This window comes from Rana temporaria, chromosome 2 (assembly GCF_905171775.1).
Source record: "Rana temporaria chromosome 2, aRanTem1.1, whole genome shotgun sequence".
NCBI classification, from domain to species: domain Eukaryota; kingdom Metazoa; phylum Chordata; class Amphibia; order Anura; family Ranidae; genus Rana; species Rana temporaria.
The window spans coordinates 283735410-283762495 of record NC_053490.1 but is presented as its reverse complement, the minus strand read 5'-3'; the positions used below and the strand labels follow the sequence as shown (position 1 = coordinate 283762495).

Sequence of the window (27086 nt, the reverse complement as noted above, 5' to 3'; positions counted from 1 at the left end):
CGTGTTTTGTCGGACAATCCGACCGTCCGAATGCTTTATCGGACAATTGTTGTCGGAAGTACAAACATGCATGCTCCGAACCAATGGTAAACATCAGACAACAATAGCAGAAGTTGCCCAAAGGGTGGCGGTAAAGAGCTGAAAAACCATGTGGTTGGGTGAATGTTGGCTGAAAATGTTCTGCCGTGTGTATGCATACCAAGTTCTCGGCCAACGCCCCTTCACATAAAAATCCACGGATTTGTCCGATGGAACTCCGATCGTGTGTACGAGGCTTAAGACACAGTACTACGTCAGTTTTCCTATGTAGCACAGGTACCACAAATCCTATACAAATATTAACTTACTGTATCATATAAGAAAAAAAGAACACTCAGGGATTCTTGTTCAATCGCATTTCACAGTGGGTACTCTCGATGCCAACATTTTTGGTGGATGCCTCGCTCTTAGGGCCGATTCACACTACTGCGGTGTGTTGGCGCTCCTTGTGCTACATGTCAACGTGCAGTCATCATTTGAATGGGCTATCTAACACACCAAAACACACACAAAAAAAGGGGCATATACTATTTATTTTTTTCCACAAGAAAAGGGCATATACTATTTCTAGCAGTTCACTGCAATACACATGCATTGCCACATGTTTTGCTGCATTGTCTGTGGGTAAGGTACACTGGGGTGCAATGAATGACTGAACGACTGAATGAATGAATGACACTTCACTGAACCAACATGATTTGCTACATGGTACTGCGATTCTTTGCACACCTCGCTGTGGAAAAACCCAAATTTAACAAATTTTTATAACAACCCTGATCCTGTCCTATGGATTAGATTTGGTGTTAAAAAGCTTTATGTTGTTAGTAGAAAGGGAGCTCTGATGTCCTTCGATGGGTTAAAATCTTTATATCAGCTTCCTAACTAACATTCTTTCTTTTTTGGTTAGCTACAGTTAAGGCATGCCTTTCAAGCGCAATTTGGGACCAGCTGACTCTCCCTCCAGTTAAGTGGGCTTAAGTGATTGTTGAGAGAGGATAGCCTTGCCAAGGCACTGTCTATAATATGTAAATGTTTCCTTCCAGAGGCGGGTAAACTGCTACTGATATGCCGAATGCCATGGGTAAATGATATCATGGAGCTCGATAATGATGGTTGGGACAACATGTGAGAGGCCCTATTTACTAGATTAGTATCTGTCAGGGATGATTTGACTGGCTAAACTTGCTAAAATTTACAAGGATCAATCCTCTTCATGCTGGTATAGTTTATGAGTCAGTGCTAGTTTCCTTCATATTTTTGGGTCTGCCCAGCCATTAAACATACTGGATGGATATTTTGCCTTGTATTAGCTGAGTCACTACTATTCCCCTTACTCCATCCATAGGGGTCTGTCTTTTAAATGTAGCACGGTCCTCTTGAGGACTTATTTGATATACCTACTCATCTGCATCGACATGACCCTGTAAACCTTCCAACCCACCTGACACTCTTGGTTCAGACATCTTTCACACGCACCTTTAAATGACACGTCACACAAGTCAATGTATTTGTATTATCTCAGCTTTTACTGAAATAGACAAAGTAGTATTAATTACCAAAAGGGACGGGCAATAGATCAGCCAAGTTCTGGATAACAGCCCAGACTCGGCAGAGGAATTCCCCCAAGGACAGCTTAAGAACAGTTTAACAGTGGAAGGATACAATACACGTATGTACAATGAGATACCACCTGAAGCATGACCTGTAGGACAATAAAGGGTTAAATGTTTAATGCAGTTGGTTACACTCTAAAGGTGTACCCTGTGCCAGCCTATTTAACCTTTGAATCCTAATGAGAGATCAGACAGAATAAGGATAGTCTAGGGCCCTTTAAATAGTTGCAACAGCAATGTACGAGGTGCAGGCCTGATAGTCTTCCCCAGCAGTTGGAGCTCAGTAGAATATATCCAATAAGACACAGTGACTATCTGGCTTAAACAGGCTAATGGTATTTCTTGAAATTGTTGTAGGTGTCAATGTACAGTTCTCAAATAGAATTCCAGTAAAATGTTCCCACGGTAAAGGTGTCTTTACAAAGTGTTCAAATACAGTGATCAGTGAAAAATTGCAGATGCTGGGCAATTGCCCTCTCGCCAACGATTGAACCGAATTAGATGCCTTGCAGACAGCAACCCGGTAACAGACGTACGTCAATGGAACCGCCAGCGATGACCCACGGGTGTGGAGTGTGGATGATTGTGATGTCGAGCTGATGAGCTAGTGCCGCATAGATGTCTGACGAACAGCAAGCAGAGTTGGGCCTTCCGAGGCCGGGCTGGAATCACATGAACACAGCGTGGTAATCCACAACCTCTCTCTCCCTGTCACGGAGAGGTGTGCATTCTGCAAGGCACAGGAAGAAGAAGAGAGTGTGGGGCGGATCTCCAATCTCCTTTATAGGCTTTTTCAGAAGTCTCCTTGACTAGTAGCAAGGATCCCTGGGATGTGTAGTCCAATCACTGGTCAGAAAGACAACTAATCCCACAATACATTGGGTTGGACTCACCAATGTGATGACAGTCACTGGCGCCCAGCATTAAAGAGACACAAATACAGGTAGGGAATGACGAGAAAACATGCTATATTACGATTATAGTCCATCATCGCTACATCTGTACCTTACTTACATTATTACTCTTTTATGCTAGGAAACTAATTTTACTGTCGTAGAAGAAGGCTTCAGCAGCTACACTTACATTTTCTAATGCCGCATACACACGATCGGATTTCCCATCAGAAAAAGTCAGATGAGAGCTTTTGAATGGAAAATTACGACCGTGTGTATGATCGATTAGACTTTTTCTGTCAGAATTTCTGCCAGCAAAAGTTTGAGAGCAGGTTCTCTATTTTTGTACGTACAACACTAAAATGAGCCGAGAAAATTAAGTTCAATGCTTCTGAGAATGCGTCGAATTGTTTCCTAGCATGCATCGGAATTTTTACAGACGATCGTTTTTTCCGATAGAATTTTTTTCCGTCGGAAAAATAGAGAACCTGCTCTCAAACTTTTGCTGACAGAAATTCCGACAGAAAAAGTCCAATGGAGAATACACACGGTCAGAATTTCCGTTCAAACGCTCACATGTGACTTTTTCCGACGGGAAATCCGATCGTGTGTAACGATCAACAATATGAAGGAATAGGGTGGCTGCTCTCTACTCTTCCATGATGGCTGCCTCTGGAGGACATCCTACCTTTTTGGGGTTGTGCCTCCCCCTCACTCTCCTCTTTTGCTCTATCTGGCACCCGTGTCGAGTGAATGACCTCATCTTCATCATCCCCTCCATCCTCATCATCACTGGAGCCAACTTGGCAATACGCTGCAGGCTGGGGGAACATGACTGCCAATTTGTTGTTTATTAGTGTTAGTGTTGTAGGATCATGTTACTTCGTTCCTCTACCTCAGAACCAAAATAAGAATCCAGTAATGTCTGTACATCCTCAAAAAGCAAGTGGCTGATGCTGTGTTCAAATAATTCAGCTGACTCCTCCATGCATGATGCTGGGGCTATGGCAGGTCTATTGCAGGAGTAGCTGTGGACAAGGAGGCAGAATAAGTCGCTCTGGCAGCTGTGGTGGAATGCACACTAGTGTCAGCTTGGGTCATAGAGGATGAGGATGTTTTAGTAAGCCAGTGTACCACCTCTGCATGCTGTAGTTGGATAGAACTGGCAACATCACCAAACAGAGACAAATGTGCCCTGCCTGAGGATGGACCATGTCCATCTTTGCCTGTGGACACATATACGCTGCTGGCCCCTTCATAGTTGCATGGGAACGTCTGCCTCCCCGACATGATGGGGGGGGGGGGCTATTACCCAAATTTAATAGAAACTGGGAAATGTGTGATTGGATGCACTTAAATTAATGAAAAGTGGTGTTTGGTGCACTTTAAATTCAGGATTGAAGCTGACAGAAATGTAAAAACTAACTAAAACTAACTAAAAAAATTCAAATAAAAAAGGGGGAACAGCAGCATCACAGTCAGAAAAACTGTGGCTGACAATTAAAAAAAAGGGGGCAGGCAGGGGACAAACCCCCCTCCAAAAAAGGGTATACAGCACTGCATGTTATGTAATGCTGTGTTAAACACTGCACCACACTAACACACTACACTGACAGTACACTATACTCACACTATACTGACACACTAAACTCGCACAACACTATACTGACACACTGTTTTAACACTATACTGTACTAACACTACACTAACACTCTAAACTCAAAGTCACAATAAGTGAACACATTAACTCACTAGTAGCAAACTGGGCCCTGCTCTATCTCCACTCCAACAGACTTCAAAGTTTCCTGTGGGAGGGAACCTTGTATAGTGTGGGGTGGGACTATGAGCACTGAGCCGTGATTGGACAAAATCATCATCAGTTTGTCCAATTAGGGCTCTGACAGTGCTCTGTGCCCTAATTGGCAAAGCCTTGCACCTGATCATCCCGTTGAGCGCCGGGCACCTGACCATCCCTGCCGAGAGAAGACAATAATTATTGCTAGAAGCTATAGAAGCCGCTAGCCATAATCGCAAGTGTGTCTGTCAGGCTGGTTGTACCCAAGTTGATTGATCGATCAACTTGGTACATTCAGCCTGCCCACACATGGTTCAAATCATGGCCAGTTCCTGCTGAACCGGCCGAGGTTTCGAACCACTAGGGCCAGCCTAAGAGATGTCTGCCCTGGGCCCATCGGATTCTTTAAACATTCATAGGCGTGCGCACAGGGTGTGCCAGGTGTGCCTGGGCACACCCTAATTACCCTGTGCTGGGCAGATTCCCCCTGATGCTTGGCTGAAGAGAAAGGGACTGTCCCCGGTCCCTTTCTTTATCTCAAAAGTGAGACATCTGGGGCCTGTTTAGACCCCTGATATTTCACCAAAGCCCCCCAATGGGGCACCTCAAAAAATCTTAAAAAAATAAAATCAAAAAGATTGTAAAAAAATATTATAAAAAATAATACAATTGTAAAATAATTTAAATATAATTGTAAAAATGTAATTGAAAAATAAACTACTGACACCAACCTCTGCCCTACTGACATCTTCCACTGCTCTACCGACGCCATCCATTGCCCTATATATATATACACACACACGCAAGTGTGTTTGCGCTTTGGGGTGCACACCCTAATGCAATAGGCTGCGCACACCTATGTAAACATCCCTGCATGTACCACTGGTTAAAATCCACAGCTATACATTATCAAATGCTATCACTGTTGGCCAGGCTAGAGATATGCCTGGAAAGACTTTATCTATGTTTTCCTTTTTCTGAGTTGAGCGTGAAATAAACCATGCACTGCACAATCATTATTGTCATAATCTGATTGGAGCAATGGACAGCAAAAAAGTTCTTGTTAGCAGGCTGTTCATAGATAAGGTCTTAGAAGAGTAATAGATAATATATAAAAAAAAACAATACAGAGGAAACAGTTCACACTGTAGTTTGCATCCACCCTTGCTGTCACTAGAATTATGTTGTGAACTTTTAATGCTAGATTCTCTAGGTATATTTGCAGAATCAATTTGGGGGCGATCGCACGTCTCCCTGATGGTATGGCATGATAGATAAGTTTCTGCCTGTATTTCTTGGTGTTGAAGACGCCATTGATTGGGCAAAGCTGAGGACCATAGAGGACCATCTACTGTCTGGCCAGAAGTAGCTTTCATTAAAGAATTGCGGCCAAAAGCCATACCTCCAACATGAAAACAAGGCTAAGCAACTACAAAATTACCAATTTTTGTAAAGTAGACACCCCAAGGTATTTAATAAGAAGCATTGTGAGTTTTTTTCAAATTGTAATAATTTGCTGGAATTTTGGGGAAAATGTATGAATAAAATAACATTTGGTATTATTTTTTGCAAAGTTGTAATTTTAACAGTTTTTTTCTCAGGCAGAGGAGTGCCTCGCCATCCTAGGCAAGAAGGCTGTTTGTTTATTTTGATGCACACAGTATAGGGAGACACAACTCTAATCCCAGCATGTAAGGGTGGATCCATAGGATGCTGCAAGAAAAAGGAGCCACCCTGAAACAGGGAACCTGGGGCAGTGATCATGGTACTAGATTAAACCGGGACGTTGCCAAGGAATAAAAGCTGTGGGGCAGATCCACAAAAGAATTACGCCGGTGTATCTATTGATACGCTGCGTAATTTTAAAGTTCCCGCATCGTATCTTTGTTTTGTATCTACAAAACAAGATACGACTGCATCTGGGATCGATCCAACAGGCGTACGTCTTAGTACGCTGTCGGATCTTAGGTGCATTTTTCCGCTGGCCGCTAGGTGGCGTTTCCGTCTAATTCCGCGTCAAGTATGCAAATTAGCTAGTTACGGCGATCCACGAACGTACATCTGGCCGGCTAATTTTTTTACATCGTTTGCGTTCGGCTTTTTCCGGTGTATAGTTAAAGCTACTATATGGTGGCGTACTCAATGTTAAGTATGGCCGTCGCTCCCGCGTCGAAATTTGAATTTTTTACGTTGTTTGCGTAAGTCGTTCGCTAATAGGGATTTGCGTAGAATGACGTCACCGTCGTAAGCATTGGCTTGTTCCGGTTTAATTTCGAGCATGCGCACTGGGATACCCCCACGGACGGCGCATGCGCCAAAAAAAAAATGTTGTTTACGTCGGGTCACTACGTATTTACATAAAACACGCCCCATCACATCGTTTTGAATTTGTGCGCCCTTACGCCGCCAAAGATACACTACGCCGCCGTAACTTACGGCGCGCATTCTTTGTGGATTTGAAAAAAAAAAAGTTACGGCGGCGTAGTGTATCTTAGATACGCTACGCCCGGCGGGAAGATGCGCCGCGCTACATGGATCTGCCCCTGTATATTCAGTGATCAAATCACATGATGAAAGTGTTTACAAAAGGGGGGGTTAATTATCACTTTATTTACCACTTGCGGGCCGGCCACAGTAAATATACTACTGCAGGGTGGCGGCTCTGCGCCGAATCATGTACCTAGTACCTAGTACGTGATATGCGTGCCCCTGCTGTGCTGCACTTCATTGCAGCACAAAAAATCAGCAGGTTCCCGGCTGCTGATTGGTTACTGGCACTCGCCAATCGGCTCCAGTAATTACAAACACAGGACTCTCTTCTGACAGCAGCAATGTGCTATTATTTCTCCCTGCAAAGCAGAGAATGAAACCCGTCACATTGCTTAGTAAAAACAGCACACACATTAACACATATTAGGCACATATTTAACCCCTTGGTCAGTAAAAATTCCTGTATATATACAGTATCTCACAAAAGTGAGTACACCCCTCACAATTTGTAACCACTTGGTATCCCTGCTATAGATAAAAGACGGCCACAAGGTGGCTCTCAATTGCCGGGAGGACGTCTATAGACGTCCTCAGCTCCTCCGGGCACTGGGGGGCGCGCGAGCGCCGCCGCATCACTGTGGTGCCGATGCGCGTGGCTTGGCGGCTGCAATGTCTGCCAGGTACCCGCGATCGGCGGTTACACAGACAAGGATGTGGATCTGTGTGTGTAAACACAGAGCTCCACGTCCTGTCAGGGATAGGAGACCGATGCTGTGTTCCTTGTACATAGGGACACAGATCGGTCACCTCCCCCACTCAGTCCCCTCCCCCCACAGTAAGAATCACTCCCAGGGATAGACATTTAACCCCTTCCTCGCCCCCTAGTGTTAACCCCTTCCCTGCCAGTCACATTTATACAGTAACCAGTGCATTTTTATAGCACTGATCGCTGTATAAATGTGAATGGTCCCAAAAATGTGTCAAAAGTGTCCGATGTGTCCGCCATAATGTTGCAGTCCCAATAAAAATCGCAGATCGCCGCCATTACTAGTAAAAAAAAAAAAATAAAAAAAAATCATAATTCTGTCCCCTATTTTGTAGACGCTATAACTTTTGCACAAACCAGTCGCTTATTCCGATTTTTTTTTTTACCAAAAATATGTAGAAGAATACGTATCGGCCTAAACTGAGAAAAAAATATAATTTTTTTTTTTAAATTGGGATATTTATTTATTTATATATTATAGCAAAAAGTCAAAAATATTGTGTTTTTTTTTTCAAAATTGTTGCTCTTTTTTTGTTTATAGCACAAAAAATAAAAACCGCAGAGGTGATCAAATACCACCAAAAGAAAGCTCTATTTGTGGGGAAAAAAGGACGTCAATTTTTTTTTGGGAGCCACGTCGCACGACCGCGCAATTGTCAGTTAAAGCGACGCAGTGCCGGAAGCTGAAATTTCGCCTGGGCAGGAATGGGGGTATATGTGCCCAGTAAGCAAGTGGTTAAAATATTTTATTTTATCTTTTCATGTGACAACACTGAAGAAATGACACTTTGCTACAATGTAAAGTAGTGAGCGTACAGCTTGTATAAAACAGTTTAAATTTGTTGTCCCCTCAAAATAACTCAACACACAGCCATTAATGTCTAAACCGCTGGCAACAAAAGTGAGTACACCCCTAAGTAAAAATGTCCAAATTGGGCCCAAAGTGTCAACATTTTGTGGGGCCACCATTATTTCCGAGCACTGCCTTAACCCTTTTGGGCATGGAGCTCACCAGAGCTTCACAGGTTGCCACTGAAGTCCTCTTCCCCTCCTCCATGATGACATCACGGAGCTGGTGGAAGTTAGAGACCTTGTGCTATTCCTCCTTCCATTTGAGGATGCCCCACAGATGCTCAATAGGGTTTCGGTCTGGAGACATGCTTGGCCAGTCCATCACCTTTACCCTCAGCTTCTTAAGCAAGGCAGTGGGCTTACATGGCGCATGTAAGCCCAGCCCCCTCTTATTCCACACAGAAGTTTGACTGACAGCCCATGGATCCCACTACCTTCAGTTTCTCCTGTGAGAGCAGTGCTGCAGTTGGGACAGCGCTGGATTGGTGAGAGGAGTTGGGTAAGTATTTAGGAATGGAAGGCGCTAGAACAGTTAGTGTTTTTTTTTTTTACTGTAATTCAGAGAATGCATTAAGGTAAAAATTCTTGCGTTTAGAACCACTAACGAGTCACGTGACACTGGGGAGGGAAAATGGCTAATTGGGCCCAATCTGGACATTTTCACTTAGGGGTGTACTCACTTTGGCTATTGTCACACAACTGGGTGGGTTTGGGGCATAGCGCCCTGAGCCCACCCTTTTTTAAAAGACTATTAGAGCTTCTGGCTATAATCACATGCGGAAAAAAAAAACTGATTGGAATCCATGCGTCCGGTGCCCCACATGTAGATTAGGGGCCGGATGCATGGATAAGACTGCATGGTGCCGGATGCATGACTGCATGGTGCCTGGATGCATGGTGCCGGATGCATGACTGCATGGTGCCCGGATGCATGGTGCCGGATGCATGACTGCATGGTGCCGGATGCATGACTGCATGGTGCCCGGATGCATGGTGCCGGATGCATGACTGCATGGTGCCCGGATGCATGGTGCTGGATGCATGACTGCATGGTGCCCGGATGCATGGTGCCGGATGCATGACTGCATGGTGCCAGATGCATGACTGCATGGTGCCTGGATGCATGGTGCCGGATGCATGACTGCATGCTGCCCGGATGCATGGTGCCAGATGCATGACTGCATGGTGCCCGGATGCATGGTGCTGGATGCATGACTGCATGGTGCCCGGATGCATGGTGCCGGATGCATGACTGCATGGTGCCGGATGCATGACTGCATGGTGCCTGGATGCATGGTGCCGGATGCATGACTGCATGCTGCCCGGATGCATGGTGCCGGATGCATGACTGTATGGTGCCGGATGCATGACTGCATGGTGCCCGGATGCATGGTGCCGGATGCATGACTGCATGGTGCCCGGATGCATGGTGCCGGATGCATGACTGCATGGTGCCGGATGCATGACTGCATGGTGCCCGGATGCATGGTGCCGGATGCATGACTGCATGGTGCCCGGATGCATGGTGCTGGATGCATGACTGCATGGTGCCCGGATGCATGGTGCCGGATGCATGACTGCATGGTGCCAGATGCATGACTGCATGGTGCCTGGATGCATGGTGCCGGATGCATGACTGCATGCTGCCCGGATGCATGGTGCCAGATGCATGACTGCATGGTGCCCGGATGCATGGTGCTGGATGCATGACTGCATGGTGCCCGGATGCATGGTGCCGGATGCATGACTGCATGGTGCCGGATGCATGACTGCATGGTGCCTGGATGCATGGTGCCGGATGCATGACTGCATGCTGCCCGGATGCATGGTGCCGGATGCATGACTGTATGGTGCCGGATGCATGACTGCATGGTGCCCGGATGCATGGTGCCGGATGCATGACTGCATGGTGCCCGGATGCATGACTGCATGGTGCCCGGATGCATGGTGCCCGTGTGTCCACTGTTTATAGTGCAAAAAAATAAAAACAAACAGTGGTGATAAAATACCACCAAAAAAATAACTATTTGGGTTTGTTTGTTTACAGCGTTGCATGACCGTACAGTTGTCAGTTAAAATAACACAAAAAATGGCCTGGTCATGAAGAGGGGGTAAATCTTGCGGAGGTTAAGTGGTTAAACCACATTAATGTCAATCAAAGTGGAGAAATTGGGTTGTTGTAAATGGTTTAGGGTATTTTATGCAGCACATTCTTACATTAGAGGGAATATCAGGAATGTGTGCCTGACAGAGAAGAAACATTCCACCTAGTATACAGTACATATGATGATAGGAATAAATAGAAGGCACGTGGTAAACATTAGAGCCAGTTGCTGTGATTACATGTGATAGTGTCTGGCTCATTTGTGTAATGCATGCTTTCCGAGTACAGTACTGATCGCTTGTCGATCTTACGCTGCCTCCAATCAGCGCTAAGCATTCATGTGACATGCACACGCCCCCCCGTGCAGTGCGCTGTCAATCCCTCCTATGACAATCACACCCCCAGCACAGCCCAGGTCTCGCAGTGGGCGGGATCTTCGGTCCAGCCCTTCATCTTGCGGACGTGGAACCCAAAACAAACCCGCCCACTGCTCTGCCTCCAGGGTAAGCGAAGGCCCCTCCCTATGGCTATCTTCATTGGTCAATCGGCTGTCACCCTTTCCCCAGAACTGTCTGTGGTTGGTTCCAAGGTTTGACACATCCCACCCCCTCGCCTCTCACTACCCGAGTTCCCGCGCACCGCACTTGCGACCCAGCGTCTCCGCCCCCTGCACCGACGCTGTTTTTTTATTGGCTGTCAGCCGTGTCGCTCGCAGACTTTCTCCTCCCATTCTTTCGGCTTTTCTTTCTAAGGCCACCAAAGCTCAGGGAGAACTCCCTGCGTCATTATTGGCAGCTTGCCCTTGAAGTGGGTTGGCTGGCCTCTTTGTCACACACCGTGAGCCGACCCCTGATTGGCCCCCCAGACCTTCAGTCACAATGTGGGCGGAAGCGCGTTCGGTCCTCCCCTGGCTGCACCGTTGCTGAGGGGAGGAGGAGGAGGGGCCTCCATCTTTATTTCTTTGTTTCAAATCGCGTAAACTCGCCGTTTGGCCGTTCATTCCATGTGTGTGTCGGTGGCTTTCCGGGCGGGCCGCCCCTGGTGATCCCTGGAGCGGGTGTGAGCGCTGTCTTGGTGGACGGGGAAGGCCTCGGGTGGTGGTGGCGGCGGCGGCAGGAGGAGGCGGACACCGGGAGAATGAAGCGGCGGAATGCGGACTGCAGTAAACTCCGGCGCCCGTTAAAACGGAACCGAATTACGGATGGCATCTACGGGAGGTAAGTGAGAGAGACGGGTGCCCGCGGAGTACAGGGGGAGGAGCAGGCCTATAGAGAAGCCTCGGCCTTTCCTGTGTGCTGGCTGCAAGGCCTGTGTGTCAGTGCTGGGCCTCCTCTGTACACATGTCACACACAACCATTGTCTGCTATGGTGTGTATACAGGACCTCTGTCACTGACAGCTCCATACCCCCACATGTGTGCTCACTGACAGCTCTATAGGGGTCACTCCATTACTCTGCTCCTCATAGTAGCTCCAAAATAGGCAGCAAGTTGTCATGGAGACAAAAAACTGCTTCTTGTTGTTACTTTATTCTAGATTCTTAATGCACAAATAGAAGATTATTTTCACATGACATAGTATACTTGCCTGCTCTGTCATGATTTTGTACTGCGCTTTCTCCTTTTGGGGTCCCCCCTACTGATCCTATTTTCTGTCCCAGCCACCATAGAAAGCTGCTTCCTTTGGGCGCAGAAGTGCGGGCTTGTTCCAGAGCTGGGCTGTGTGCATCTATAGACACACACTGTGCAGCCCCCCCTCACAGGATTTGATTGACAGCAGCAGGAGCCAGTGCCTCTGTTTCCTGTAAATGCAGGAATAGAGCTGCTATAGACATCCCTGGATAAAGGGGGGACTCAGGTAAGTATTTAGGAGTGTGGGGGCGATACAAGTGCTAGTAGATTTTTTTTTTTACCTTAAAGCGGAGGTTCACCCAAAAAACAAGTATATAACATTACATTCAGTATACCTCCAACATTTTTTTTGGGGGGGGTGTACATACGTGATTATCGGTATTTTCCTCCCGACTTCCGGGTACTACCTCCCGCGGGAGTGGGTGTTCCTGTGTAGTGCCACAATGTCATCTGGGACTTCGCCCATATGATTGACATGCCTGAGAAAATCTCCCTCCGGTGGATAAGGCGCGTCACGACTTTCCGAAAGTAGCCGAACCGCGAGTCGTCTCTATACGGCGCCTGCGCACCGACTAGGAGCCGTGTAGAGCTGACTGCGCAGGCGCCGTATAGAGCTTCTTCATGTTCGGCTTCTTTCGGAAACGCCGTGACGCGCCCTATCCGCCGAGGGGAGTTTTTCTCAGGCACGTCAATCATATGGGCGAAGTCCCAGATGACATTGCGGCACTGCACGGGAACGCCCACTCCCGCGGGAGCGAGTACCCGGAAGCCGGGAGGAAAATGGCGATAATACCGTATGTACACCCCCCCCCAAAAAAAAACTGCATACTGTACATGTTTGAGGTATACTGAATGTAATGTTATATACTTGTTTTTTGGGTGAACCTCCGCTTTAACGCTTTTGTTACCCCAACACTTCATATTCCTGATCTGTGCCTGCTGTACTTGTATGAGAAAGTCTCCTGTTGCTTCCTTTGGGTCATCCCTGGTGTTTCTGCCAGACTCTCTGTTTTCCAATTAAAAACTGACCACGCTAAGCAGAAAACACCCTGTAGTCAGTTCTCCAGCTATGCTGGGAACTCAATGTGCGCTCCTCCAATGGCCAGAAAATGTGCCTGAAAACGCAGAGCAAATGAGTACAGTAAAACCTTGGATTGCGAGCATAATTTGTTCCACAAACATGCTTGTAATCCAAAGCACTGTGACCAGGTTGTGTAACCGTACAATGTCCATCCACAAATGAAAGCCTCCCCAAGGGGATTAGAAGAAAAATCCATCAGGAGCTACAGAGTGTAAAAGAGGAGAGCGGCGCCTCTAAGTGTAGCAATATGTTGCTAAATGTTGTCCCTTCATTAAATGTAACCATATTGCTACACTTAGAGGCGCCTCTCTTCTTGTATACTCGGTTGTGACATGACACTACTCTTGTATCAAGACATTGCTTGTATATCAAGTCAAAATGTATTAAAACATTTTGCTTGTCTTGCAAAACGCTCTCAAACCAAGGTTTTACTGTATGTGCAGAGCAGGGTGAGACGGGGTATTACTGGATGTTAAACAGCAAAGACCAAGACAAAGTTTTACATCGCTATTCCTGCAAAGGGGCCAGCATGAAGTCTTCTAGCAGGACTTGATTTTCCGTCTAAAGTTTTACTAGGAGCCCAGGTTCACACTGACTGCTGGAATACAATGGTGCGCTTTCAGCTGAACTCGCACGATTTCATTTCTGCATGTCCGTCCCAATTTCGGGGGGGTTTCAGAGACATCTGTATGAGTTTTAATGGAAAAAGCACCCCCCCCCCCCCGAAATCGTAATCGTAAAAGTAGTACAGAACCTACTTTTGGGAATCTGTGCAGCGCCGCAATTGGACGATGTCATTGCTGACAATTGCTGCAGATTTGATATGTGAAATCGCATCAATGTGAACCAGGGCTAATGCAGGGAAAGCATTAAAGTGGTTGTAAATGATCACCTTGTAAAACAACCCATTCAGTTTTCAATAGAAATTAAAGGCAAAACGATTGTGGATGGTGGTGTCAGGACAAGCCTGATCATTGAAGGCTGAGGCTGAGTTCTTGGCACAGCTAGAAAACTGACCACACTGTGCTCTCATGCCCTGTGTGGTCAGTTTTTGATGGGCAAGCAGAGGAACAGACTGGAAAACCAGGCATTTCCCACAAAGGAAGCAATGCAAAGAGAACAGGATACTTTTTCATACAAGTATATGGTACATCAGGCACATATCAGAAGTATGAAATGTTGTTTCCATATCCTTAAAAGATAAAAATAAGGCCCCTTTCACACGGGGCAGTGGAGGTGCTGTGGTGGTATAGCGCCGCTAAACATAGCGGCGCTATACCGTCGGAATTGCTGTGGGATTTGGCCGCTGGCGGTGCGGTATTAAGCCCCGCTAGCGACCGAAAAAGGGTTAATACCCATTGTTTTAAATGTGAAGGAGCGGTATACACATCGCTCCTCTCACCGCTCCAAAGATGCTGCTTGCAGATTTTTTGCTCTCCTGCCAGCGCATCGCCTCAGTGTGAAAGCCCTCGGGCTTTTACACTGAGAAGGCTGGGCAGGAGTTTTTCAGGTGGTATTTAGGCGCTATTTTTAGCGCTATACCGCCTGAAACTCCTCAGTGTGAAAGTGGCCTTAGTCTTGGCTTTAGAACCAATTTAAAGTAGAGCTAAAGCTGCATCCTTTGTGTTCATTCTGTTATAGAGTGAGGGTTAAATCTCTGACTCGTTGGGGAGATTTCGATTCACTTCCATCCAATAGCCAAAGCAGAACTAGTGTCCCTATTGGAAGATTCCCTCTCTATTCATGTTCTTGTGAAAATCCAAAATGTGTGATTTTCTTGGTGATAGCAGTAAACAAAAACTTCCTAACAGGTGTTTTTATTCCTCTCCTCTTTCTAAGTCTAAAAAGAGTTTTACATTTAGTTATACAGTAATTTAAAGTGGTCTTTTAAAAAAAAAAATATACCGTATATACTCGAGTATAAGCCGAGCTTTTCAGCACATTTTTTTGTGCTGAAAATGCCCCCCTCGGCTTATACTCGAGTCACCTTTTTGCGCCTGATCTCCCAGACTTTGGGGACCCGGTACCGGGTGTCCGTAGGTCCACTGGACCCCATATGGCCCCACTCTTCCTCTACAAGTGTGCAGAGTTTGTTGCCTGGGGGATTTTTTTTTCAGTCAGGCACCCCTTCCATAGACTCCCATGTTAAACAGTAATTTCTCCGGTAACTTTGGGGACCCGGTGCCGGCCGTAGGTCCCCTGGACCTGAAACATGGCACACATATAGCCGCAGTTCTTCTCTACAAGTGTGCAAAGTTTACTGTCTGGGGGACCTATGGTTGGGGGATGAACTGATTTTTTTCAAAACCGGGCACCCCTTCTATATGCTCCCATGTTAAACGTAAGTCTAGTCCTGGGCACAGTGAGGCATGCACATGGACACAGTGAGGCATGCAGATGGACACCCTAGGCTTATACTCGAGTCAATACTTTTTTCCATTTTTTTGTGGTAGAATTAGGTGCCTCGGCTTATATTCGGGTCAGCTTGTACTCGAGTATATACAGGTATATTCCCCTCAATTATGTATTCTTAAAGTGATACTAAAAGGATTTTGTTTTTTTCTACTAAAATAAAAAAATATGCCGTACTTATCTGTTTTGTGTAGTGATCTTGCACAGAGCAGTTCCCCTTTTTCTTAGTGCCCCCTTAGAAAGTCGTGTGCTATGGGGGCAAGGGTTTCAGGCCCATTTCTAATTGGGGCTGTGTGTGTCCATAGACACACATGGGGCCTGTAATCCCAGCCCCCTCTCATTCCAAATAGAAGTTTGACTGACAGCCCATGGCTCCCACTACTTTCAGTTTCTCCAGTGAGAGCAGTGCTGCAGTTGGGATTGGTGAGAGGAGTTGGGTAAGTATATAGGGATGGAACAGTGGGGGGGGTTTTCATACTGTAATTCAGAGAATGAAGGTAAATATTGAGTTTAGAACCACTAATGCAAAAAAATAAAAAATCTTCTAGCTCTCGGCCTCCTCCAGATCTTTTTTTCTTTCTTTGCTGCTGTGATCTGACTTCCTGTTAGAGGTGGCTACATTTGTTCTCCATGATCCTCTCTATGTAGGAATGTAGCCACTCTCTCTTGCTCAGTCCTAAGATGGACTATAGGATTTGTAATGTGGTGTACTACTTGTTCCAAAAAAGTAATGGGGAAAGATGTTCAGGAGCTCAATGAGGATGTTTCAAAGAGACAGAAAAACACAATAAGAAATTATTTAATGAAAAGATTGGAGCCATTAAGAAATGTGTGGCTTATTTTTGGTATATAACGATATCACTTAGTGTCACCTTTAACTGGTAAACCGTAAGATTTATATTTTCCAGCTTTCAGTCATCGGAGAAATAAATCTTTGTATTGGTCTGCATCTGTTATTTTAAAGCCAGTGTTGGACCTTAGACTACAGAAGTGTTTCCCTCTGTCCATAGGTAGTATGTCTGTCTTGGAAGAAAGTGTATATTTCTAATAAATATATAGATTTTTGTCTGTCAGGACCTCAGAACCTTGTGTTGGAATTCACACCACAACCTAACTCTGGGATTACAAAAATGACCCTGGCAGTGGCTCGCTTCCCGCTATACTACTAGGGTTAAAGCTGAACTATAGGTAGAAGTGTTGCATAGTTACTTTAGTTCTGCTTAGACATAGTAAGTGTGCATCACCATCTCATCATACCTGTGCAGCTGTCCTTTTGCATACTGACCCCAGGGGGGTTACTGGATCTGCACTGCTGCCATTCAGGGAAAGCTATGTAGTATTTTCACTCATCACAAGGCATTCTCAGATTGAACAAGGTCAAGATTTAGCATTTTGACAGAAAAATGCAAAGCGTTGCAAAAAAGTTTAGCACTTGGAGTTCATTAATTTCATTGGCCAGAGTACTTGCCATTGAAATGAATGCCCAAGCGCTAAACACGGTTAGCGCTTAGGCGCGTTTACATGCATTTTTGACACGTTTGAAGTTTTTTGGCCTAAACTTTCTGCCCTGAACATGATTCTTCTGCTTTCAGGATGGGAACATTTAACTTCTTCTAAACTCTGGTATGAGCCTATGTATATTTATTGAGTTGAGTGCCGGGGCTTTGGCAAAAAAGCCAAAAGCTCCTAAATACATGTTTGGGAGCAGCAGTGTACATGAGGCCTAAGGCTCCACTCACACCTGGGCAGATTGGGATTGCGGCAGAATCGCTGAGATTCTGTCCACGAGCTCAAAACGCAGGTTCAGGTGGCATTATTTTTAATCGCGATTATGTGCGATCCCAAAATGCCCAGGTGTGAATGGAGACCAATGCTAGCTATTAGAACTATGCAAGTTCTAAAAGTTTAAATACATTTTACCTAAAACTTTAGCTTGTGTCAGGTCAGCTGTTGAAGTCTGACAGTTGCTGCCCTGTTTATTTTAAGTACAAGACTCTTTGACAGTGCTATGTATTCACAGGCTGAGAGGCCATGTCTGAGATCAGGCCAGTTGATCGACTACCAACCTAAAGTTACCAGTATAAAAAGGAACTTGATCTAGCAGTCACTAATAACATTAAAGTGGTTGTAAACCCGTTTTTTTTTTTTTTTTTTTTACTTTTTGCTACAGGTAAGCCTTTAATGCTGGCCATAAAGACAGTTGTCAGCCAGTTTTAACATGTTAGAAGCAAAATGTCCCATATGCTATGTACAGCAAGGGACTATCAAACTAGATGGAAACATGGCTTTTTGAACAAGGCCCTTATACTACATAGTTTATAGGAACATATTAAAGGGGGCCTTTCAGGAAATTTGATTGACCTGTCACAACATTCAACAGCAGTATTGGGTAAAAAAGAAAAAATTACTTTTTTTATTAAAAAGCCGCCTTGGTGCTCCCGTCAATTGATTGTGCCTAGGTCTGAGAGGAGTATCCTAGACGGAATGTCATTGTTCTGCTGCAAACAGCAGAAAAGGATTGCTTTAGTCTTTGCTACCACAGTGATCCATCAATTAGGTTGTCCTTTTATAAATTTGCTGCCGTTTTTTACCTTGTAAGCTGGCGTAGTAGGCTGATCAAAACAAACACTATGACGACGGTACCAGGAATTACCTAAAGTGTGTCATCTGTTTCAGGATGCAGATGCTGACCCTGCATGATACCTGAACATTGGCGGTAATGGTTTTGTGAGCAACAAAGATGAAAACATTGTCAAATGGAGGGAGTACTGTTGACCTTTTTGAGTTAATAATTACCTGCAATTTTTGCTTAGATACTGATTAAAATAGGAGCTCCTGTGTAAGAATTAAGTCAACAGCTAGAAAACTGTAGCTGACTTTTAATAGTTACTCATCTCTCCCATGATCCAGTGCTTTGCTCGCTTCCCATCTTCTGGCCCCTTCATCTTACCTGTGGGCACCTGACGGTGACAGCTTGTGACTTCACAGCAGGGTGCCCACTATGCATGCATGAGCCGCTCTGCGCATTGTGAATGGTCCTGCAGTCTTCTAAGACATGTGATATGTCCCAGAACACTGCAGGGAGGGGGGAGTTCTGCTCCTGTCAAAGGTACCCCAATCCCCCCACCCTCTGTTTTAAGAGAATCACAAAAACACTTGCCTAAATGGCTACACCACCGATCCCAGCTGCAGCTGTCCCCTGCCACCTCTAGGAATGTGAATTTAGCGATCAAACACCACTATTCAGCTCTTGGTCTTCAGCCTGCAGAGAGCCGGTGACCATCAATCACTGGCTCTCTGTTCTGTCCCTCCAGCACTCACTGGAGCGCTGGGCTATGGAGGACGTGAGATCAGCTTGCTCTCGGTGACTCACTGGAGCGCTGGGCTATGGAGGGCGCGAGATCAGCTTGCTCAGGCTCTCTGTGACTCACTGGAGGGCTGGGCTATGGAGGGCGCAAGATCAGCTTGTTCAGGCTCTCAGTGACTCACTGGAGCGCTGGGCTATGGAGGACGCGAGATCAGCTTGCTCAGGCTCTCGGTGACTCACTGGAGCGCTGGGCTATGGAGGGCGCGAGATCAGCTTGCTCAGGCTCTCGGTGACTCACTGGAGCGCTGGGCTATGGAGGGCGCGAGATCAGCTTGTTCAGGCTCTCAGTGACTCACTGGAGCGCTGGGCTATGGAGGACGCGAGATCAGCTTGCTCAGGCTCTCGGTGACTCACTGGAGCGCTGGGCTATGGAGGACGCGTGATCAGCTTGCTCAGGCTCTCGGTGACTCACTGACTCACTGGAGCGCTGGGCTATGGAGGACGCGACATCAGCTTGCTCTCGGTGACTCACTGGAGCGCTGGGCTATGGAGGGCGCGAGATCAGCTTGCTCAGGCTCTCTGTGACTCACTGGAGGGCTGGGCTATGGAGGGCGCAAGATCAGCTTGTTCAGGCTCTCGGTGACTCACTGGAGCGCTGGGCTATGGAGGACGCGAGATCAGCTTGCTCAGGCTCTCGGTGACTCACTGACTCACTGGAGCGCTGGGCTATGGAGGACGCGAGATCAGCTTGCTCTCGGTGACTCACTGGAGCGCTGGGCTATGGAGGACGCGAGATTCGTTTGCTCAGGCTCTCGGTGACTCACTGGAGCGCTGGGCTATGGAGGGCGCGAGATCAGCTTGCTCAGGCTCTCGGTGACTCACTGGAGGGCTGGGCTATGGAGGACGCAAGATCAGCTTGCTCAGGCTCTCGGTGACTCACTGGAGCGCTGGGCTATAGAGGACGCGAGATCAGCTTGCTCAGGCTCTCGGTGACTCACTGGAGCGCTGGGCTATGGAGGACGCGAGATCAGCTTGCTCAGGCTCTCGGTGACTCACTGACTCACTGGAGCGCTGGGCTATGGAGGACGCAAGATTCGTTTGCTCAGGCTCTCGGTGACTCACTGGAGCGCTGGGCTATGGAGGACGCGAGATTCGTTTGCTCAGGCTCTCGGTGATTCACTGGAGCGCTGGGCTATGGAGGGCGCGAGATCAGCTGGCTCAGGCTCTCAGTGACTCACTGGAGCGCTGGGCTATGGAGGGCGCGAGATCAGCTGGCTCAGGCTCTCAGTGACTCACTGGAGCGCTGGGCTATGGAGGGCGCGAGATCAGCTGGCTCAGGCTCTCAGTGACTCACTGAGAGCCTGAGCCAGCTGTTGGTCCAGGGTTCTGGGTGGATCCTGACCATATGGTTGGGATCTTTTTAGAGCCTGCACCAGTTCTGTGAGTTGAGAAAACAGGTCACAGGTGTGCAGAATGAACTGCACTTCTGTCTCCCACAGGAGAAGTATAGCCAAAAGAGTGCAACACGTGTGACCAACGTAAAATCTTCATTAGAGGATGAAAATTTGGGAATAAATGTGATTGGGGGCCATGGGACAAAACAAAGTGGTTATTTAAATTGTTTGATAAAGGCAGTGTTTTATGATTCAGAGTGAAGAGGCCTAAACGTTTTCATTCTAAATGCAAATGATTGTAGTTTGTTTCTAAATCTCCTCTTGCCATTTCTCTAGACTTGTTAAAATGACCTTTTCTGAGCTGTAATACTCAGTTGGCTTCTTACAGTTAAAGCGGAAGTAAAGTGTGCTGTCTGACAAAACAGCTCAGAACCCCATTTTCTATGCTCAGTGAATAATTAAATGAGCCAAAGAACTGAATTTGAGCCCTTTTTCTTTTCTCTACTCCTGCTATTGCTGAAGCTGGCACAATCGTGTGTTTTCCCTCTTACCCCCTCTGCTGCCTTCTATGGACTTCATTGGCAAATCCTTTGCATGTATGACAAAGATGAGTGAGTGCCTATGCCAGAGATTAATGATCTCATTCTAGTACAGGCACGCTACACATCTTGGCATGGATGCTGAGAATGTTTGAACTGCGTATGTGCTAGTGAGGAACTCCACATCCCATGAGGCATTGTAAAACTGACATTCAGAGATGACTAGGCATGATGGGAATTTTAGTTCCTAAACAACTGGAGGGCCGTGCTTTGGAGACCCCTGCACTAGATGAGATGGCCACGTGATCCATGTGTTTTTAGTTTGGATGTAAGCAGGCACAAATGCACACACCCACTCTCCAGAAGAATGGGAAAGTCATGGCTGATTTGTGCAACAGAGTCAGAAGGGACTTTCATCAGAGACTTTAATAGATCCCAGACATTTATTCACAAAATGTACATTTTGGTCTAAGACACATCTACGACAGCCAACATAGAGGAATCCTTGAAATGCCTTTCAGATCTTGGGGAATCCCTGCAAAATAATTCTATATATACAGCTTGCATTACATTGGCATGGTGGTCAGGGGGAAAAATGCTTTACTTCTAGATGGCTAAAAAGATGATTGGTGTCAGTGGTTACTTCTCTGAAGGCAGAATTTGCTCATTGCTCAAGGAATCCCTAGCAACCTCCGGTGGAACCCTAGGCAAGACTGATCTAAGACCTAAGTGCTATTTCATTTATTGGTGGTTTTCCATTGCAACCAGATTCCAAGTGATGCTTTTTACTGCAATAGAAATAAGAATTGGGTTAAAATATTACTATAGGCAAAACTTTCATTTTGGATAGCCATCTGTATCCAATTGCGGAGATTTCTATTTGCTTCCTTTCCCCTAGCCAAACAGGAAGTGAGAGGAGATTTCTGTAAATTAAGGGAATTCTTTAGGGACCCCCAGGTCACCAGAACTAGTGTCCCCATTGGAAGATTTCCCCTCTATTACTTTTCTGGGGACAACCCAAAATTTGGGATTTTCTCATACTTTTAATGATAATAGGACAAATAGAGGATGAATCTCCTTAACGGGGGGGCACAGACAGCAATAAAAACTGACAAACATTTTGAATCCCTCTCCACTCCAAAAAGTTTTTCCTTTAGTTATGCTTTAAGCCTGGGTTCACACTGATGCGTTGTTGGAACCAGTACGAATACAGAGGTGATTCTCGCATCACTCCTCCCCCTCAGGAAGTTCACACTGCCGCGTGACCCGCTGCGAGTGTCATTAACAAATTTAATCACACCCCAGTTTTGTTTAGATTGCCGTGCGAACTATAAACGCGCACAGGGTTCGGATTGCATTGGTGTGATCCGATTCTAGTGCGGGGAAAAACCAAGTCCCTGCACTATTTTCTGTGGGAATCCAATGCGAGTTCAGCCATACAACCATATGGCTGAACTCGCATTGCTCAGGAATTGCATGTGATCGGCACCTGCAGTGCCGGTTCAAATAACATGCGATCTCTGAGATCACAGCAGTGTGAACCCGGGCTAAATGACTGGCTGTTGAGGGAGAAAATGCTTTCTTTTACAGTAGTGTATAAATTAATGTTGAAACTACTATCAGACCCTTGAGAAAATGCTTGTTTATTAGGTTTGTGCATAAATACATTTGACTTGACCTATTTTTAAAAGATGTTTATCACGCCTAAAATGTCATTGATCATTTCATAATGGGTCGGTCTTTTTTAACAATTGTTTTAGATTTTATATTGTATCTTTGCTACTAGTTGGTAAAATAATTGATCCCTGGTGGAAAAAGCATATGAAGTTTTTGATAGAGGGTGAATTGGAGTTTGATCTGTCCTGCTTTATATTGAATTCAGTTTTGATTACTTTCATAACAGAAACCTAATCTGATTTGGATATTGGAAGACTAGGAAGCTTATCGGAAGGGTTACAAAAACCCAATATGCCTTAGTTTATGTAGCCAAGGACTGATGCATCATGGAAATCCATTTTTATAGCTCATTGGTTAGTGTTGATGATTTAATACCATCTCATATGACTCCCCATGCTTGGCTAACCTATTAACCACTTGCCCACTGGGCACTTATACCCCCTTCCTGCCCAGGAAATTTTTCAGCTTTTAGTGCTCACACTGACACTGTACCCATATGAATTTTTTGCCCTTTTTTCACACAAATAGCGCTTTGTTTTGGTGATATTTAATCACTTTTTTTTTTTTTTTTTCTCGAATAGTCTCCCAGGGCAGCATCCGAGAGATAGGCTCCTCCTCCCAGAAACAGGAAACAGTCCACCATTATAAATTTCAGTCTCACCTGTGTGGCCCATTTTTGTGTTTCCTTCGGACCCACAAGAGCTGCAAAGAAATGTTTATTTTACCTTGTCTCTGCGCTATAATTTTTTTTTAAATTTTGTAAAACAAAATGCATTTTTCTTATATTTTGGCCAAACATATTTGCAAAAATAACCATAATCCATGGTCTTTGTAAAGATTAGTCTACAAGCTATGGTGCCAATCATTGAAAATTGATTACACCTGATGTATTGACGGTCTCATTTCTTGACACTAAGGCCTGGTTCACACTGGTGCGTTTTGACATGCGATTTGGCATTTCAAATCGCATGTCAAATTGCTGCAAATTGGCGGCTATGGCACCGTCCTAATCGGTGCGACGCCACATCTGCGACGCTGCACCGATTTCAGCAAGTAGTTCTTGTACTACTTTTTGCGATTTCAGGCCGCGATTTACATTGACATCTGTGCAGCAACCTGCACAGATGTCTCTATAATCGCGGCCGAAATCGTGCGAGTTCAGCTGAAATCGCACGACTTCGCTCCCGCAGCCCAGTGTGAACCTGGGCTTAGCCCTGGTTCAGACTGGAGTGTTTTAACATGCGATTTGACATGTCAAATCGGCGTCAATTGCACCGTCCTAATCGGTGTGATGCCGCATTGATTTAAAAAAGTAGTTTCTGTACTACTTTTTTCTATTTCGGGCTGCAATTTACATTGACATCTGTGCAGAAACCCGCGGCCGAAATCGGGACTGACATGCGGGAAGGCACGTTCGCCTTCACTAACGGAACGCTTAGTGCGCCTGCATTTATATATTTGTATGGGACTGCAAAAAATGAACACCTCAGTAAGCTCAAAATATATTTTGGTTCTGTATAGCTGGGATGCAAGAATAGTTATTCTTATTGAGCACATACCTTTCAGACTTATTTTTTTACATTTGATTTAATAAACACTTTCAGATGGAATTAGTAAGTTCATGTTGACACTGATCTGTTTTCTATAACAGTTGACTTCCATTTGTTACTCATTTCTACCATCGTGTTCCAAAAGTTTTAGCTGTGTGGGGTAATGTGATTGGTATAACAGCTTCTGGGATTTGTCCGGACTTGTACTGAATTTACTGTATATGCATTTCACACGCAATGGCTCCCTTTACTGCTCACTAGCTAAAAAAAGCAATTATATGATGAACATACATTATTCAAAATTTTAAGGCTCCATGCACACTGGAGCTCATAAATGGCCATTTAATATATATATATATATTCCCTTAAACTCCACTCTGTATCCTATGACCCCTTTCACACTGAGCAGCTCATAGCATCGGCAATAAAATTCTGTTATTTTTAGCGCCAACGCTATGGGCGGATTTGCGGTGCATTTCAGCCGCTAACAGGGTGGTTTTACCCTCCACTAGCAGCCGAGAAAGGGTTAAAACCGCCCGCAATGCGCTGCTGCAGCAGCGCATTAGGCGCAGTATAGCAGCGCTGTCCCATTGATTTCAATAGGCAGCAGCGGTGAAGGAGCTGTAAACACATCGCTCCATAGATGCGGCTAGCAGGACTTTGTTTACCGTCCTGCTAGCGCAATGGGCTTTCACACTGGAGTGAATAGAGCAGCAGTTTATGGGCGTGTCCATGCGCAAATGGATGTTTTTGGACTTTTATCAGCAGTGGAGTTTATGGACTGTTTTCTGAACTCCCTAAAATTGTGTTCAGGAGTAGTTTTTCTGACCACAAAAAATGTCAACTTCTCATAAACGTCGATAAACGCTTTAAAAACGTGGCTCACAAGCGTTTGTGTTTGATCCATTGAAAAAATTAAATAAAAAAAGCAAATGCGGAAAAACACACTATTGCACTATGCGTTTTTATAACATTATTTTAGCAACCAGTGTAATAGAAAACAGCATTTTAGCTTGCACATGATTGGATGATAATATCAACAGAGTACACTTGCAGTGCAAAGTGGATTTTCCTTTAGTAAATCAACAAAGTTTGTGTGCACTATTTTCTTTAAAGCAGAGGTTCCGCCGATATTTTTTTTTTTTTTTTTTTTTTAAGTCAGCAGCTACAAATAGAGCAGCTGCTGACTTTTAAAAAAAATGGACACTTACCTGTCCAGCGCACCTGCGATGTCAGCAGCCGAGGCTGAGCAATCGCTCGGTCCTCGACTGCTTCCACCGCCATCCTCGGTGAGGGAATCGAAGTGAAGCCTGACGGCTTCACTGCCTGATTCCCTACTGCGCATGCGCAAGGATCGCACCGCACCGTCACTGGTCCCCGCTCTCTCCTGGGAGCAGTGTTTCCCAGAAGACAGTGGGGGGAGTGACGTCACAGGCTGGATCCCCTTACGGACATCAGACCCAGAAGTGGTGCAAAAAGCGGAGGTTCACTTTTTGTGTGAACCTCCGCTTTAAACTTTTGTCTAGGGAGTCAGGCTCAAATTGTCAGCTGAACAGCACCTGCAGCCGATTGGGAGATATTCTGACAGCGAAGGCCCCTTTCACACATGCGGACCGTATGTCCACATTTTCAGCCATCCGTTGCGGATGAAAACGGGACATACATGGGTCCCTATCTGATTGCGGGTGTCAGCGGATGAACATCTGCTGACACCCGTAATCACCCGCCTCCGCAAAATCGGACGGATGAAAATCCTAATTTTCTTCCGTCTGGCGGATCGGGTGAACACGGACATACGGTCCGTGTTCATCCGATCCCCCCCCATTACTGATCCGCCCGTGTGAAAGGGCCCTTAGGCGTCAGAATAGTGGGGATTTGTGTGCTGATGGCACTGCTGGACGTCTGCTGATGTGAAAGGGAAGCAAGCGTGTGTCTTTCATCTGCTACATTAAGTTTCCTTGGCTAACCACTGCTTCTGTTGCCCTTTTCTTTGAGTTTCTTCAAAAGCACTTGAACAGAACATCTTGAAACACCCAGTCTACTTTGAAATTTGTGCCTGGGAGAGACCTTATCAATGTACAGTAGGTGTTTGTGATATTGTGTTTTTAGCACGACAGCATCGCGCTGATTCTCGGCGACATGGTGCCGAGATCTCGCCGACATCTCACACTCACTGGAATAGTGACAGCACATCCCAGCAAGCGCGTCATAGAAGCGACGGGAGATCCGACTTGGATTCCCGCCAATTCTACACGTGTGCGGCGTTTGTTATGAATCCTGAGGGGGAAGTCCCTGCCGGATTTTAAATAAAAATCCGGCATGGGTTCCCCCCTCAGGAGCATACCGGGCCCTTAGGTCTTAGGGTTGGGTGCTCTGGGGCAGGGGGGCGCACTGCGGCCCCCCCACCTCAGAGCACCCTGTCCCCATGTTGATGAGGACAGGGCCCCTTCCCGACAACCCTGGCCGTTGGTTGTCGGGGTATGCGGGCGGGAGGCTTATCGGAATCTGGGAGCCCCCTTTAATAAGGGGGCCCCCAGATACCGGCCCCCCACCCTAAGTGAATGAGTATGGGGTACATCGTACCCCTACCCATTCACCTGCAAGAAAAGTGGTAAAAACACAAATAAACCACACAGGGTATTAAAATATTTTATTAGACTGCTCCGGAGGCCTCCCCTGTCTTCTTTAGCTCTTTTACCAGGGTAGGCTTCTTCTTCCGATTTCCGGGGGTCTTCTCCTGCTCTCCGGGGTCTTCACCGCTCTTCTGTGACGTCTTCTCCGCTCCGGGGGTCTTCTCAGCTCTGGGGGGGGTCTTCTTCCATCTTCGCCGCTCTCGACTCGGCGCACCCCGGTTCTTCCTCCCGCTGTCCGGTTCCTTCTCCTTCAGGGCTGGCCGCCGCTATACTGCGGTCAGTCCGCTCTTCTGTAACGTCATCTTCTTCTG

The 27086-nt window shown here is 46.1% G+C and overlaps 1 protein-coding gene across 1 annotated transcript in view; it reads left to right on the top strand.

Moving 5' to 3' along the window:
* Positions 1-11428: 11428 nt before the first annotated feature.
* MACO1 (macoilin 1) overlaps positions 11429-27086 on the top strand; it is a 69993-nt gene continuing 54335 nt past the window's right edge. Inside the window, exon 1 of the mRNA XM_040337134.1 lies at positions 11429-11769. Within this exon, the coding sequence (XP_040193068.1) occupies positions 11690-11769 (80 nt within the window). The 5' untranslated portion in view covers positions 11429-11689. The remainder of the gene's footprint in view (positions 11770-27086) is intronic.